This window comes from Tupaia chinensis, unplaced genomic scaffold (assembly GCF_000334495.1).
Source record: "Tupaia chinensis unplaced genomic scaffold, TupChi_1.0 Scaffold000545_1, whole genome shotgun sequence".
Taxonomy (NCBI): domain Eukaryota; kingdom Metazoa; phylum Chordata; class Mammalia; order Scandentia; family Tupaiidae; genus Tupaia; species Tupaia belangeri.
Genome location: NW_006160057.1, coordinates 59,962 through 72,940, shown reverse-complemented (window position 1 = coordinate 72,940; position 12,979 = coordinate 59,962). Strand labels below are relative to the sequence as shown.

General features: G+C 37.6%; 1 protein-coding gene across 1 annotated transcript in view; it reads right to left on the bottom strand.

The window, feature by feature from the left end:
* Nucleotides 1–3,030: 3,030 nt before the first annotated feature.
* LOC102489404 (collagen alpha-1(XIV) chain) overlaps nt 3,031–12,979 on the bottom strand; it is a gene marked incomplete at its 5' end in the record, with an annotated part of 69,328 nt that continues 59,379 nt past the window's right edge. Inside the window, 3 exons of the mRNA XM_006157518.3 lie at nt 3,031–3,876; nt 5,483–5,638; nt 7,761–7,838. Of these exons, the coding sequence (XP_006157580.1) occupies nt 3,797–3,876; nt 5,483–5,638; nt 7,761–7,838 (314 nt within the window). The remainder of the gene's footprint in view (nt 3,877–5,482; nt 5,639–7,760; nt 7,839–12,979) is intronic.

Here is a 12,979-nt window from a genome sequence, read left to right as displayed (position 1 = left end):
TCAGGGATATTAGTCTGTAGTTTTTGGATTTTGTTACTTGCTTGTCTGTTTTATGGACCAGGATGATGGGAGCTTCAGAGAATGACTTCCTTCTTTTTGGATCTTGACATAGTTGAGGAGAACTGGGTTTAGTCCTTTCAAAGTTTTGTAGAATTCGGAAGTGAAGCTATCAAATATCTTTGACTTTACCAATATGCACTGTATTCATGCTGGGGAAAATGATGTTTTATAATGCACAGATGATAATTAAATGTGAATTTTAAAAAATGTAAGAAGAAATAAGAAAAAAGAGACTCTTATAAAATTCTTTTTAAAAAGAATCACTAACTTGGCACATATAGCCCTAATTGCTTTGGTCTCCAGCCTCACCTTGTTCACGTTCTCACTCACTCTCCCACAACTAGCCTTCTTTTAGGTCCCTAAACATGGCAAATGCCCTCCTAATAAGGGGCCATTGTATGTCTCACACCCAAAGCTTGAAGGCTTCCATGTCTTTTCTCGACATCACATCTGCACTTAAATGTCAGCCCCTCAGGGAGACACTTTCTGTTCACCCAACTGGAAACAGGTGCTCCTTTACACCCTGTTCCTTATTTCTGTCTCAGCACATTTTTCTGTGTCTTTCCTATTATTCATCACAATTTATCATTCATTTTGCTTGTTCACACACTTCCTGGTTTTCTGCTGTACCAGGAAGGAAGTTCCATGAAGAGAGTGCCCACCTCTCTCTTGTTTGTGGTTTTATTCTCAAGAATTAAAATAGTCCTTTGTCCACAACAACATTCAAGAACCAAGGTGGTGGGGCAGAAAAGAGAGACAAAAAAGAGGGAGGAAGCTGGTCCTACAGTTAGATTAGGGTTTTTCTGAATATACAGTACTACCCTTAAGTCACTATTCCTGAGAAAAATTGAGTTTCTCACAAAAGTGATGAAAATCCTGATGAGTAATATCTTCTTTATGGAATGATGCTCTACTACTTTCAGAAAATGGTATAAACTATAAATTAAGATGTTAACTACATTCCTGCCAAAAATCAGTAAGTCAATAAAAATGCACTTCAAAATCACCTTTTTTATTATAAGCAGTGTATGGTAAACACAAAAATCCAGATTCTGAGTTACACATTTTATTGTGAACATTTTCTCAGTAAAAATCTGATATGCTGGGTCCACGTGATGAGACTTTCCAAACTAATGAAACTTTCCTGTAGCTTAAATAAACAAATTCCAATCACCAAGTGAAATCAAAGCCAAGTGTATTTGAGCAACTCGAGAACGATATGGATGGATTAGAACCTCCAGTGGTTTATACTTCCCCATTTATAACGACTTTGAGTCTTCTGAGTGACACGTCTGAGACTATGTGTTTCCAAGGGTCAAACACTAAATTATGCATGTAGAATATCTTTCTCTATTCTCATTACATGTCACAGACTGAGGAATTTGTGACACAAAGTTATGAAGTGACTAATCACATAGTCCCAGTCATTTAAGGCTTCTCTCAGGTGTTTCTGGGCCTGACCATCCTGGCCCACCTTGTGCAAGTTTTCCTTCCCTTTAATCCTACTTACTGCTGATGGAATCACATACTACAACCAAAAGGGAATGGTTGTTGATTATCTGCTCACCATCCTCTTTTATTCTCTGCAAAGGCACCAAGAAACTATTGGGTTGTTGAAAAAGTCATGATGTATTTTTTCTGTGCAAAAATGAGTCATGACTTCTTCAACAACTCAGTATTTGCCTAGATCCTCAAAGGCACACAAGTATACTATACTGTGTGACCCCTTAAACCATACTGTGTGTGGTGAGGGGAGGCAAAGGTCAGGAGAGCCTTGGAGGTCAGAGGTTCTCATTGGAAAACATGGTAGTCAGATACACTAGCCTTCTACTCTGCCTTTTCATAATCTAAAAATAACCCAGCTTCTGATTGTGAATGACCCCATACCCACTTTTTAAAATTAACTGTTACTAGGGAGATGCCACTGGGAAAATGGAGCATATGTTATGTTTATGGTTCTCTTTCATCTCTTTTTTTTCTTTTTTTTTAGAGGGAGAGACTTTTACTATAGGGTGCATGAGTTCTCTGGAGAGACGGAGAGAGATGAAGAGACAGAAAGTGAGAAATTGCTCCCCGGGGGGATGGCCATACCACAGTCCTTTCTCCTCCATTCTCCTCTCTCGGGATATTGAACATACACACACACGTGCCCGGTGTGAGGTTTAAGCCACTGGGTCCAGAAACTAGAGTCGACTCCATGGCAGTCCAGCAATGTAACCATTATGCCATCTGCTGGTCCCTCATTTCTATTTTTAACCAGCAAATAATAGAACTCAAATCTTTCCCAGATAGTTAGATTTTTCCTTTGTGAGAAAAGACAAATGATAGTTTAAGGGTTAGTGTCTTTTAGATTCAATTTCATTTCCTCCCTGCTTCCTAGAAGTTTTTAGGTTTTTCTCAATAGCAAAAGATAGAGGGAACCAGCAGTTAGCATAATGGCTATGTCACTGGACTCCCATGTAGTCGACCACAGTTCGCGTCCCGGACCCGGTGGCTTAAAACTCACACCGGGCGCGTGTGCATGAGTGCCCAAGATCCCGAGAGGAGAATGGAGGAGAAGGAATTGCGGTGTGGCCATCCCCCTGGGGGGTGATTTCTCGCTTTCTGTCTCTCTGTCTCTCTCTGTCTGGCGAGCGCACGCGTCCTATAGCAAAAACCTCTACAAAAAAAAAAAATAGCAAAAGATAGATAAAGTCCTTAGTCAGCCACTAGTTAGCATTTATTTAGCTGTACACATGCATTTGAATGCCTTTGCTACCTGGTGGGTCATAAAGGAATAATAAACTTCTGATAGTCCCTAGTCAGCTGCTCCTCCTGTTACACTTCCTACTCCACTTTGAGTAAATGAGTGAGTGAATTAATGAATTAACGTTTGAATCTTACCAGAAAGAAGGCAACATTGTTTTTCCTAGGTACTTTCAACGAAAGATTAAGGTGACATTTAGAAATGCAGTAAAACAAATCCACATGTGTTGTTTTACGTTTTTATTTGCTTATGAAAGAGGATGGGAAAAGGTTTGTAAAAAATTATCTCCATGTACAAAGTAATCCCTGTGGACAAGGAGAGGCAAGCCCAGGAACACACTACTGGATAAATTGTTCATGAAAACTGGATCTCTTTGCATCAGAGCCAGTGGAAAGCCATTATTTTACATAAGACTGAAAAACTAAATCTATTTTTTAAATCACCAAATTCAGAAAGGTTATATCCTAACACATATTTTTGGATACCCGTGAAACCAGTTACCAATTGAGAATGGATAGATAGATTGATTAACCAAGAGGTAGTTTCTCCATTAATGTCCCTTTTTTCTTATCAGCAATGTTATTCCTACAGGGGTAAGGATAAACGATGTAATCTTTGAAACTGAATTCTTTTTCTGCTGGGCCCCATTTCCTTCAAACACAATTATATCGATCTTATCCATTTTAGGGTTTGATATCACCCAGCAGAGAGAAGATTCCAAGGTTCAACTTATTTTTCCTAATTCCTCTTTGAACACTCTTCTCTGGAAAAACAACTTAATCTACATACTATTAAACCTGAAAAGGGAAAGCATTTCTATGGTGTCATAGATTAAGGGGATTAAAAAAAATGGTTTTTTTGTTTAAAACAACAATAACATTATCCAAGGAGATTTAGGCTCCTGAAACGAGGCTCCCCCCAAATTAACATACAAACCACATAACAACATTTTCTTGAATTAAGTTCCTTAAGGGTTCTTGCAGCTGGTCTTTAAATCTCAGGACCCCATAGTTCCATGGCTTCCAGCTCATCTTGGACAGGAGTGAATTCTGGCTGATCCGGACGGGGAGCTAGAGAGGAAGAGTGGGAGTGGGGACTTGATGGGACCCAGGAACCATAAATTGATATTCTCCCTTCACGTAGATCCTTAGAGACACAGATTTAGTCAGTCAACTACAGCGATATCATGTTTGGGTAGCAAGCAGTAGCTGTCTTAACCCACCATGCCGCTTCCACCTTCCCCATGAGGTTTCAGATAATTAGTAAAAGGAGGGAGGCTATGATGTTAGAGAAAGTGTTAGAAAACTAGAGTCACAGCCAACTACTTAAATATCATGTTTTATTTACAAAAGAAACCCTGAAAATTCAGCAAAATTATGAAAGAAAAATAAAATTTAAAAACATTCTCATGTTAGAATTCCATCACCAGGGGAAAACAGGAAGGTAGGTGATCAGGGGAGGATGGGAGAATAGAGTGGTCAGAGAGAAAGATGGCCTCCATCTTGTATTGGGCCACGAAAGAGGAGAAGGCACAGGTAAGTAACTTCATTATGGAGCTTTATACAGGGTAGTTTGCGATAAATTCTTGATACAGAATCAAGTATCTCTACCCAGACTAACACAAATGAGTCAGTTTCTACTGCAATTGACATATATGATTTGAGTAAGTCCCAATGTTATCAATCCATTTTGTTTGGAGCAAGGAGGGCAAGATATCTGAAAGTGGGAAGGCAGGGAAGCAGGTGAGGCAGGGAAGCAGAATGTGCATTGTTAGGGTCAGGGGCTTGGTGGTCGTGGTCAACAGGACAGTTCTATATCCATAGCCAAATGCCCAGGCCAATGTAACCAGAGTAGAGGATACCCCCTTCAGTGTTGGTAATCATTGTAAGGAATCAGATCTTAATAAGGGATGGGGGATTTGAGAGAACAGGGAGGGAAAAGATGAACAGAGAAAAACACATCAGCAAACTTTGACCAATTCCTCTGGCACTAAGGTTAAATTTCTCCTTAAAAAGAAAATTTAAATCAATTGACTAATAAGTTCATTGCTCCTTAGTAGTCTCTACACCTCTCTCTTAATGCTTCCAAGAGTGACAGCATCAGAAATGACCCATTGCTTAGCACAATAGCATGCAGAGTTTAGATGTTTTTAGGAAGCATAATCTTTTGGTCTATTAGTTAGTGATGAGGCAAAGACAGCATGGCCACTTTTGCTTCTTAAAACTATCCTTGGTGGTGGGCAGGATGTCACTGAGAAGAGTCTTGGGAACACTCCTAATTACAGGGGAAGTTCTAAGTTTGAGGTTTCCCCAAAACAAGAGTAAAATTATACAGGACATTATAGCCACACCACAGCAGTCACATAAAATGGGGGCCCCAAAAGAATGTTTTCCAAATGACCAACTATGAGGTCAAAGACCAAATGACATCACTGTTTGGAAGTAAGGACGATTTAGATGCACTGTTATTTTTAATTTTCTCTTAAGGTTTTTGAAGCTGTAGCCTCTATAGTACTTTGCACTTTATAGAAGATGCCTCTGAATAAAGTGAGATGGTGAGGAGTTCAAGCTCTGTCTCTTTCCCATAAACAGTCTCCTTTTCATGGCACTCTCTCTGCCTTTTGGTACTAACCAATAGTAAAACATTCCTCAAAGCCCACAGAAGGCTGGCACTTACCTCCCACACCATAGGCAGAGCATGATGAGGGGTCACAATATCCAGGCTGGCCAGAAGGACCTTGTGGTCCAGGAACCCCCAAGTGACCTGGTGGACCTCTTGGCCCAGGAGATCCAGGAGGCCCAGGACTGCCAGGCCGACTTTCCCCTGAAGGTCCTAAGAAACACCCAAAAATGAAAACAGTTGGTCTTTTACCATAATGGGGTGAGTTTTAAGACCACTAAGAATTAAACTAATTCTTAGAAGAAGCAACTATATACATCATGACAATTAAGATAATCTGCCTCCCTCTACTTATGAATTCTTTCTCTTAAATTGGATTCCCCCAAATACAAGGTCATACTGTAATCACTATCTTCTACAGAGCAACCCCTTTTCCCCCCGATATTAATTTTTTCCCATTATTATTACCAACAGATGAATGGATTGAAAAAGTGTGGTACTTATACTCCATGGAATATTATTCAGTCATTAAAAAAATTAAAGCCCCGGAATTTGATAGAAAGTGGATAAATATGGAAGATTTGCTACTGAGTGAAGCAAATCAGGCAATGAAAGAGAGACATTGTATGTTTCCACTTAACATAAACCGAATGTCCACACTCTATCGTAGTGACTTAAAGACTAGAGGACATAAAAACATTAAAAATTATTATGGACACCAATATTAATTTTTATTGAAAATTCTATTGGGTCATTAGGAAAGTTCTGATGTATTTTCTATGTTTTTCTACACAAAAATGCATCATGGCTTTTCTAGCAACCCAGTGATTACAGATAGTCATTGTATATATTTGTGGGATACAGTGTGGTTTTTCAAAAACACATATACAATATCCACCAATTAAATCAAGATAAAAACATATATACTAGCTCCATCATTTATCACTACTCATGTTGTATGTATTCGCAACCGACTCTTCTAAATATTTTGTAATATATATTGAATTGCCACCAAGTTTCTTTATGCTTTGAATCAGCTCAGGAAACTTCAAAGCAAATTGTATTCTTTACTATTATCTCTTAGATATTGAAAGGAAAAGAACATTGTTTTCTCAGCCTGTTTTCTCTCTGGAATTTTTGTTTCTCAGTGCAGTTCCCTATAAACATATGGATGTCCACATACATGTGCCCACATATGAATGCACTCCAATCGCAACCCTATAATCTAGTTAAAAGTCATGCAAATCAGTACTGACTCAGGTCCTGATAATCAAATTAGTCTGAGTCTGACATAAATTGTCCTGGAAAAGAAAAATGAAAGTCTCAAATTTAACCCAGTTTACTAGTTCAACATTTCTTTAGGGTAGTTTTCACTAATTGAGTACTTAGAACAAGTAAAAATGGGAAAAGCATTAAAATTATTTTGAATTTAAGAATTATGTCAGGCTAGGTGTTTGGTTTATATGCTTAGTTTTTCTTATGCCTGGATTTCAAGTGTTTAGAAGACATTCTTCACTTAGAAATGAAGTGCTTCATCTAAAACTGAAATGAAAAGTAGAAATAATTGTCATCTTATGTTTGAGTAGAATGCTCTCAGATATATTAGGTTGTCGGGAAAGTCTTGACATATTTTTCTGTTTCTCTATGCAAAAATGTTCCATGACTTTCCCAATGACTTAATATTTAGTTCTATTCACTTATCCATCACCAGTCTCTCATTCTGTTGCATGATGTTAGACCAATTCTTCATGCAACCTCAAATAACAGAAAAATTTACACTCAAAATGAGTCTATTGCATTCCACAAAACCCATTCAGTACAACTACCATGGAAGGAACTACCAGTGCCCACTAAATACTCTTGTGCTCCTCTAAATTTTCTGTTTCCCTTGCAGTTCAGGCAGGGTTGTGCAACTAGTTCCAGACAGTGAAACAAATAGAAGTGACCATTCTGCTTAGGAAGTTGAGACTGATATACCTTCTTTGTATAATTCAGGATGGAAGTCATGGATTCCAAACATTACCCACATTAAACTATGTGTGAGTGTAAAATAAAGCTGTACTGTGTTCATTCAATAAACATTTGGAAGTTATTCATTACTACAGCATAGCCTATCCTAACTCATGCAACCAATGAGATCCTAGAATATGCTATAATCTTTTAATCCCTTTATAGAGGGAAGATTATTTTTAACAAATTGGTTGTGAAAGAAAATGAATGAGAAAGTCAGTGATTTCAGTTCAATGCAGGGTATAATGTGGCCATTTTCCTCATCTGCAATGTCACATGAATATAAAAACTTACACCTTCAAGTTTCTTATTGTAGAAGATTTACCTGCTGGTCCAGGGGGGCCTCTTGGACCTTGAGTTCCAATACCCGGATTCCCTTTTTCTCCCTTGATACCAGTTAGACCTATTAAAAAAAAATAAAAGTTCTCTTTAAGATGAAATATTGGTAGTTCTGTTTATCTGGGTTTCAACAGTACCGTTTGATGAAGACAGTGAAGGGAGTTGGTTTGGGGTTATGAGTACCATGGGCTTTTAAATTAAATTGTGACACTTGTAGTTTATGCAAAATCACATGTTGAGGGTTGGTCTGATCTGAATGTGCAATCAATATTTGCCATTCTGCCAGTTTTTCTTTCTTCTTCTTACTGAAGTGGTCCCGCCTGCCAGGAACTGGCCAGCGTCTTTGCATGCACCAGGCCATTTGACATATGCAGTTGGCACTCCACAAGTAACAATAGAAATCACAAGTGGACACGTCTAACATTTTCCTTGTGGTTCACCCCGTTATGTATCTGCAAAAGGCATGAATTATAATTAGGCAGCAAAGTTCTAAAGAGCATGAGTTTCCATTAAAAACTTGGAAGCTTCAGGAAAGCTTGTGTTTGATTTGGCTTATTCAGCCTCATAAAATTCTAAACCTACTCGTTTTTGTTTTTTTTTTTTTCCATCAAGCAGATCTTATTCCAAATAATTTATGGTACTATTAACAAACTATACATTTTTCACAGGCAAACAACAAAGAAACAAATATTATGACACCTCATCATCCAAACATGTCTGATCACGAGATCTCTTCACAGGTGAGGCCACCGACACTTGTGGCCCAAGACAGAGATGCATCATACTGGCATCTGGGTAACCCTGACTCACATTACAGATTTCTGCTGTGTGTTTTACATGCACAAAAATAATTTTTTTTTTTTTACTTTTTAAAATTTATTTTTTAAATTCCATTTGTTACTATTATTTCTTTAATTTGACCAGAGTGAGACAGAGAGAAGAGAGAGAGAGGGAAAGTGTGAAAGCAAGCTGCCAGGTCCAGGACTCGAACCATGGTCAGCCATATGGAAATCCAGCACCTTTAATCACCACATCACCTGCCAGCCCCACACAACAATATTTTGAAATAGCAGGATGTTGACGTGTATTTCTGATAACTCTACCTAATGAGAACTTACACTGAATGGAAAAGTCTAGAAAAGGATAAACAAAAATACCAGTTTGATAGGTAGCAGGCATCTAAGGGATTTAAAATATTTTAAATTATGGGACCAGCAGTTGACATAATGGCTAAGTCACTGGATTCCCATGTAGTCGACCACGGTTTGAGTCCTGGACCAGTGGCTTAAAAACACTGGGTGCGTGTGTGTGCATGCCCAAGACGCTCGGCACATATGCATGCGTGCCCAAGACCCCAAGAGAAGAATGTAGGAAAAGGGACTGAGGTGTGGCCATACCCCCTGGGGGATGATTTCTCACTTTCTGTCTCTGTCTCTCTCTGGCTTTCTAATGAGTGCACGTGCCCTTTAGCAAAAACCTCTCCAAAAATTTTTTTTTTAATTTTAAAGAATTTTTTTTATTCTTACTATAAATGTAATAGATATGCATTGTAGACAAGTTAGAAGACAAATCAGAATGCCTACATTTGGCTATGCCCCACCCCTACCCCCAGACCCTGCACCAGCCAGGTAGGATGGCTGCTTTGTTCCTTCTTGCTGTCCTCCTCTGTCCATTCTAACTTTTTTTTTCTCTTTTTGAAAAAACAGCTCTCTGCCCCCCTTAGGCCTTTCTCTTCTTAATCTCTGTCTTTTTTTCACCTAGGACAGAAACCTGTGAGCCACCTCCAAGTTTGCCTGTTTTTGGTTGCACCGCGTGGTATTCCATTTTCATCCCAATTTTATTTTTTTGCAAAGTGATATTTTTCCCTTCCTCCTTTCTTTCTTCTAGCACTTTTTTTTTCTTTTTTCTTTGCCTTCTCTTTCTATTTCTATTCCCTACCTTCTTTTACTTTACCTTTTCTGTTTTACTTCTTAGCTCTTACCCACTGATTAGAGAAGTTTAGTTACAAAGTAGCTAACCATCTGAGCAATGGAGAATTATTTGCACATCACTGTAGGGGTTGCAAAATTAGTGAAATTCCCCTTCACAAATTTGGTTGTAAAATTCCACCTGTGATTCCCACATTTGAGGACTTAGTAAATGGGAGAAATAGCACAGAATTATTTCACAGTGGAAGAAATACACGAGTTCACAGTCATTGAATCCCTCTCCAACAAATTGACCAGAAGTGAATACATTACCAAATGACTAAAAATTGAAGAAGAATCTCAAGGATGAGAATCAAGTAGTACATCCCTACCAAGGAAACAGTATAAGCTGTCTCTAAGTAGGGGAAATTTAGAGCATATTACCAAAATGTCAGAAAAAGAATTTAGAATATTTATGGTAACAAAATTCTATGAGATGCAAGAGAAAACAGACATCGAGCTCCAAGAGATGAGGAAGTTCTTCCATGACATGAAAGAAGAATTGGACGCCATAAAAAAGAATTGATCAGAACTGTTAGACATGAAGGCTATAATAGAAGAAATTAAAACGTTCCTTTAAAGTATCAAAAGCAGGTTAGATCATGCAGAAAATCGAATTTTGGAAGTAGAAGACAAAACCAATCACCTAGAAAAAATTATCAAAAATCCTGAGAAAATGGCCAATAAAACTGAGGATAATACACGAGAAATACTAGATACCATGAAATGCCCAAATATACAAATAATTGGTATCCCAGAAGGTGAAGAAACTAATAAGGGCATTGATAATCTATTCCACAAAATCCTAGAAGAAAACTATCCAATTCTGGAGAGGCATTCAAACATCCTGGCCCAAGAAATACAAAGAACTCCAAGTAGAATCAATCCAAGAAGATCCTCTCCATGCCACATTATAGCTAGAATTACCAAAATGACAGACAAAGACAAAATACTAAGATTGGCAAGAGAGAAATGTCAAATTACTTACAAAGGTTATCCCATCAGGCTAACAATGGACCTCTCATCAGAAACAATGCAAGCAAGGAAAGAATGGGGAAATATATTCAAAGTGTTAAATGAAAAACAATTTTAACCAAGAATACTTTACCTAGCAAGATTATCCTTCACATGGGAAAAGAAAATAAAAACGTTCTTGGATAAACAAAACCTGATAGAATTTACCAACTCCAGACCAGCTCTTCAAGAAATTCTGAAAGGAGTACCATACCAAGAAAACTAAAGAATTTAGGAAATAGAAGACAAAATAAGACAGACAGCAATAAGAGAACAAAAAACAACCAGAAATATGGCCAATTTAATGGCCAACCTAAATTCTCAGATCAAGAGACACAGACTGATTAAAGGTCAGAAACCCTCCACCTGCTGCCTACAAGAAACCCATGTCATGGATAAAGACATACATTAACTAAAAGTGAAGGGTCAGAAAAAGGTATTCCATGCAAATGGAAACCAAAAAAGAGCAGGAGTCGCTATAATGATTTTGGACAAAATAGGCTTCAAGACAAAAACTGTAAGAAAAGATAAAGAAGGGTATTATATAGTAATAAAAAAGCTAATTCACCAAGAAGATATAACACTGAAAAATATCTATGCACTAAACTCAGGAGCACCTAAATATGTGAAGGAAAGACTGCTAGATCTAAAAGGAGAGGTAGACTGTAACACTATAATTGTGTTTATCTCCTTTAGGCAGGTCAACAAGATAAAAAAACTAAGCAAAGAGATTCAGGACCTCAATGATACCATAAATCATATGGATTTGATAGACATCTATAGAACTTTCCACCTAAAAGAAACCCACAAAACATACATTTTTCTCAGCCCCACATGATACTTTCTCACAGATTGATCACATGATAGGACACAAAACCAGCCTTTACAGATTCAAAGGCATAGAAACTATATCCAGCATCTTCTCTGACCGTGATGGAATTAAACTTGATATTAATCTCAGGAAAAGCCCTCAATAATATACAAATACATGGAAACTAACCTACTTCTGAATGACTCCATGACAGCTGCAGAGATTAAGACAGAAATCAAAAGATTCATGGAAACTCATGAGAATGAGTACACAAGTTTCCATAATCTATGGGATACTGCAAAAGCAGTCATAGGAGGGAAGTTCATAGCAATTAGTGTGCACAAAAAAAAGATGGAAAGGTGGGAAAAGGATGACCTAACATCATGCCTCAGGGAATTTGAAAAAGAACAACAACAACAATCAAAAAAAATGCCAGGAGAAAAGAAATAATAAAGATGCAAGCAGAAATAAATGAACTATACAGAAAATAAATGAAAGCAAAAGTCAGTTCTTTGAAAAGATAAACAAGATTAACACACCATTAGCCAGACTAATTAAGAAGAAGAGAGAAAGGAACTAGATAAGTCAAATCCACAACGAATCAGGCAAGATTACAACAGACATAACAGAAATACAAAACATCATTAGAGGATACTATGAGTGACTCCATGCCAACGAAGAAGAAAACTTGGATGAGATGGACAAATTCCTGGACACATGTAATCTACCAAGATTGACTCAGGAGGACATAGGAAGCCTGAATATACCAAGAACAAGCAATGTGATTGAATCAGTAATAAATAACCTCCCAAAAGAAACGTCCAGGCCCCAATGGCTTCACTGCCAGATTTTACAAAACTTTTAAAGAAGAGATAACCCCCATTCTACTCACACTGTTTCTGGAGATCCAAAAGGAAGGAATCCTTCCAAATTCATTCTATGAAGCCTCTATTATCCTCATTCCCAAAACGAATAAGGATACGACAAAAAAGGAAAACTACAGACCTACATCTCTGATGAATATAGATACAAAAATTCTCAACAAGATACTTGCTAACCATATTCAACAGCATATAAAAAAAGTTATTCATCATGACCAGGTAGGCCTTATTCCAGGGATGCAAGGGTAGTTCAACATACACAAAACCATAAATGTAATACACCATATTAACAGAAAGAAAGGTAAAAACAATATGATCATTTCGATCAATGAGGAAAAAGCATTGACAAAATGCAACATGCCTTTATGATCAAAACTCTCAGTAAAACTGGCATAAGAGGACCATTTCTCAGCATAATAAAAGCCATTTATGAAAAACCTAAAGCTAAAAAACAAAACAAAGAAAGAAAAAAAAAAACCTACAGCTAATATTATACTGAATGGGGAAAAGCTGAAAGCTTTCCCACTAAAAA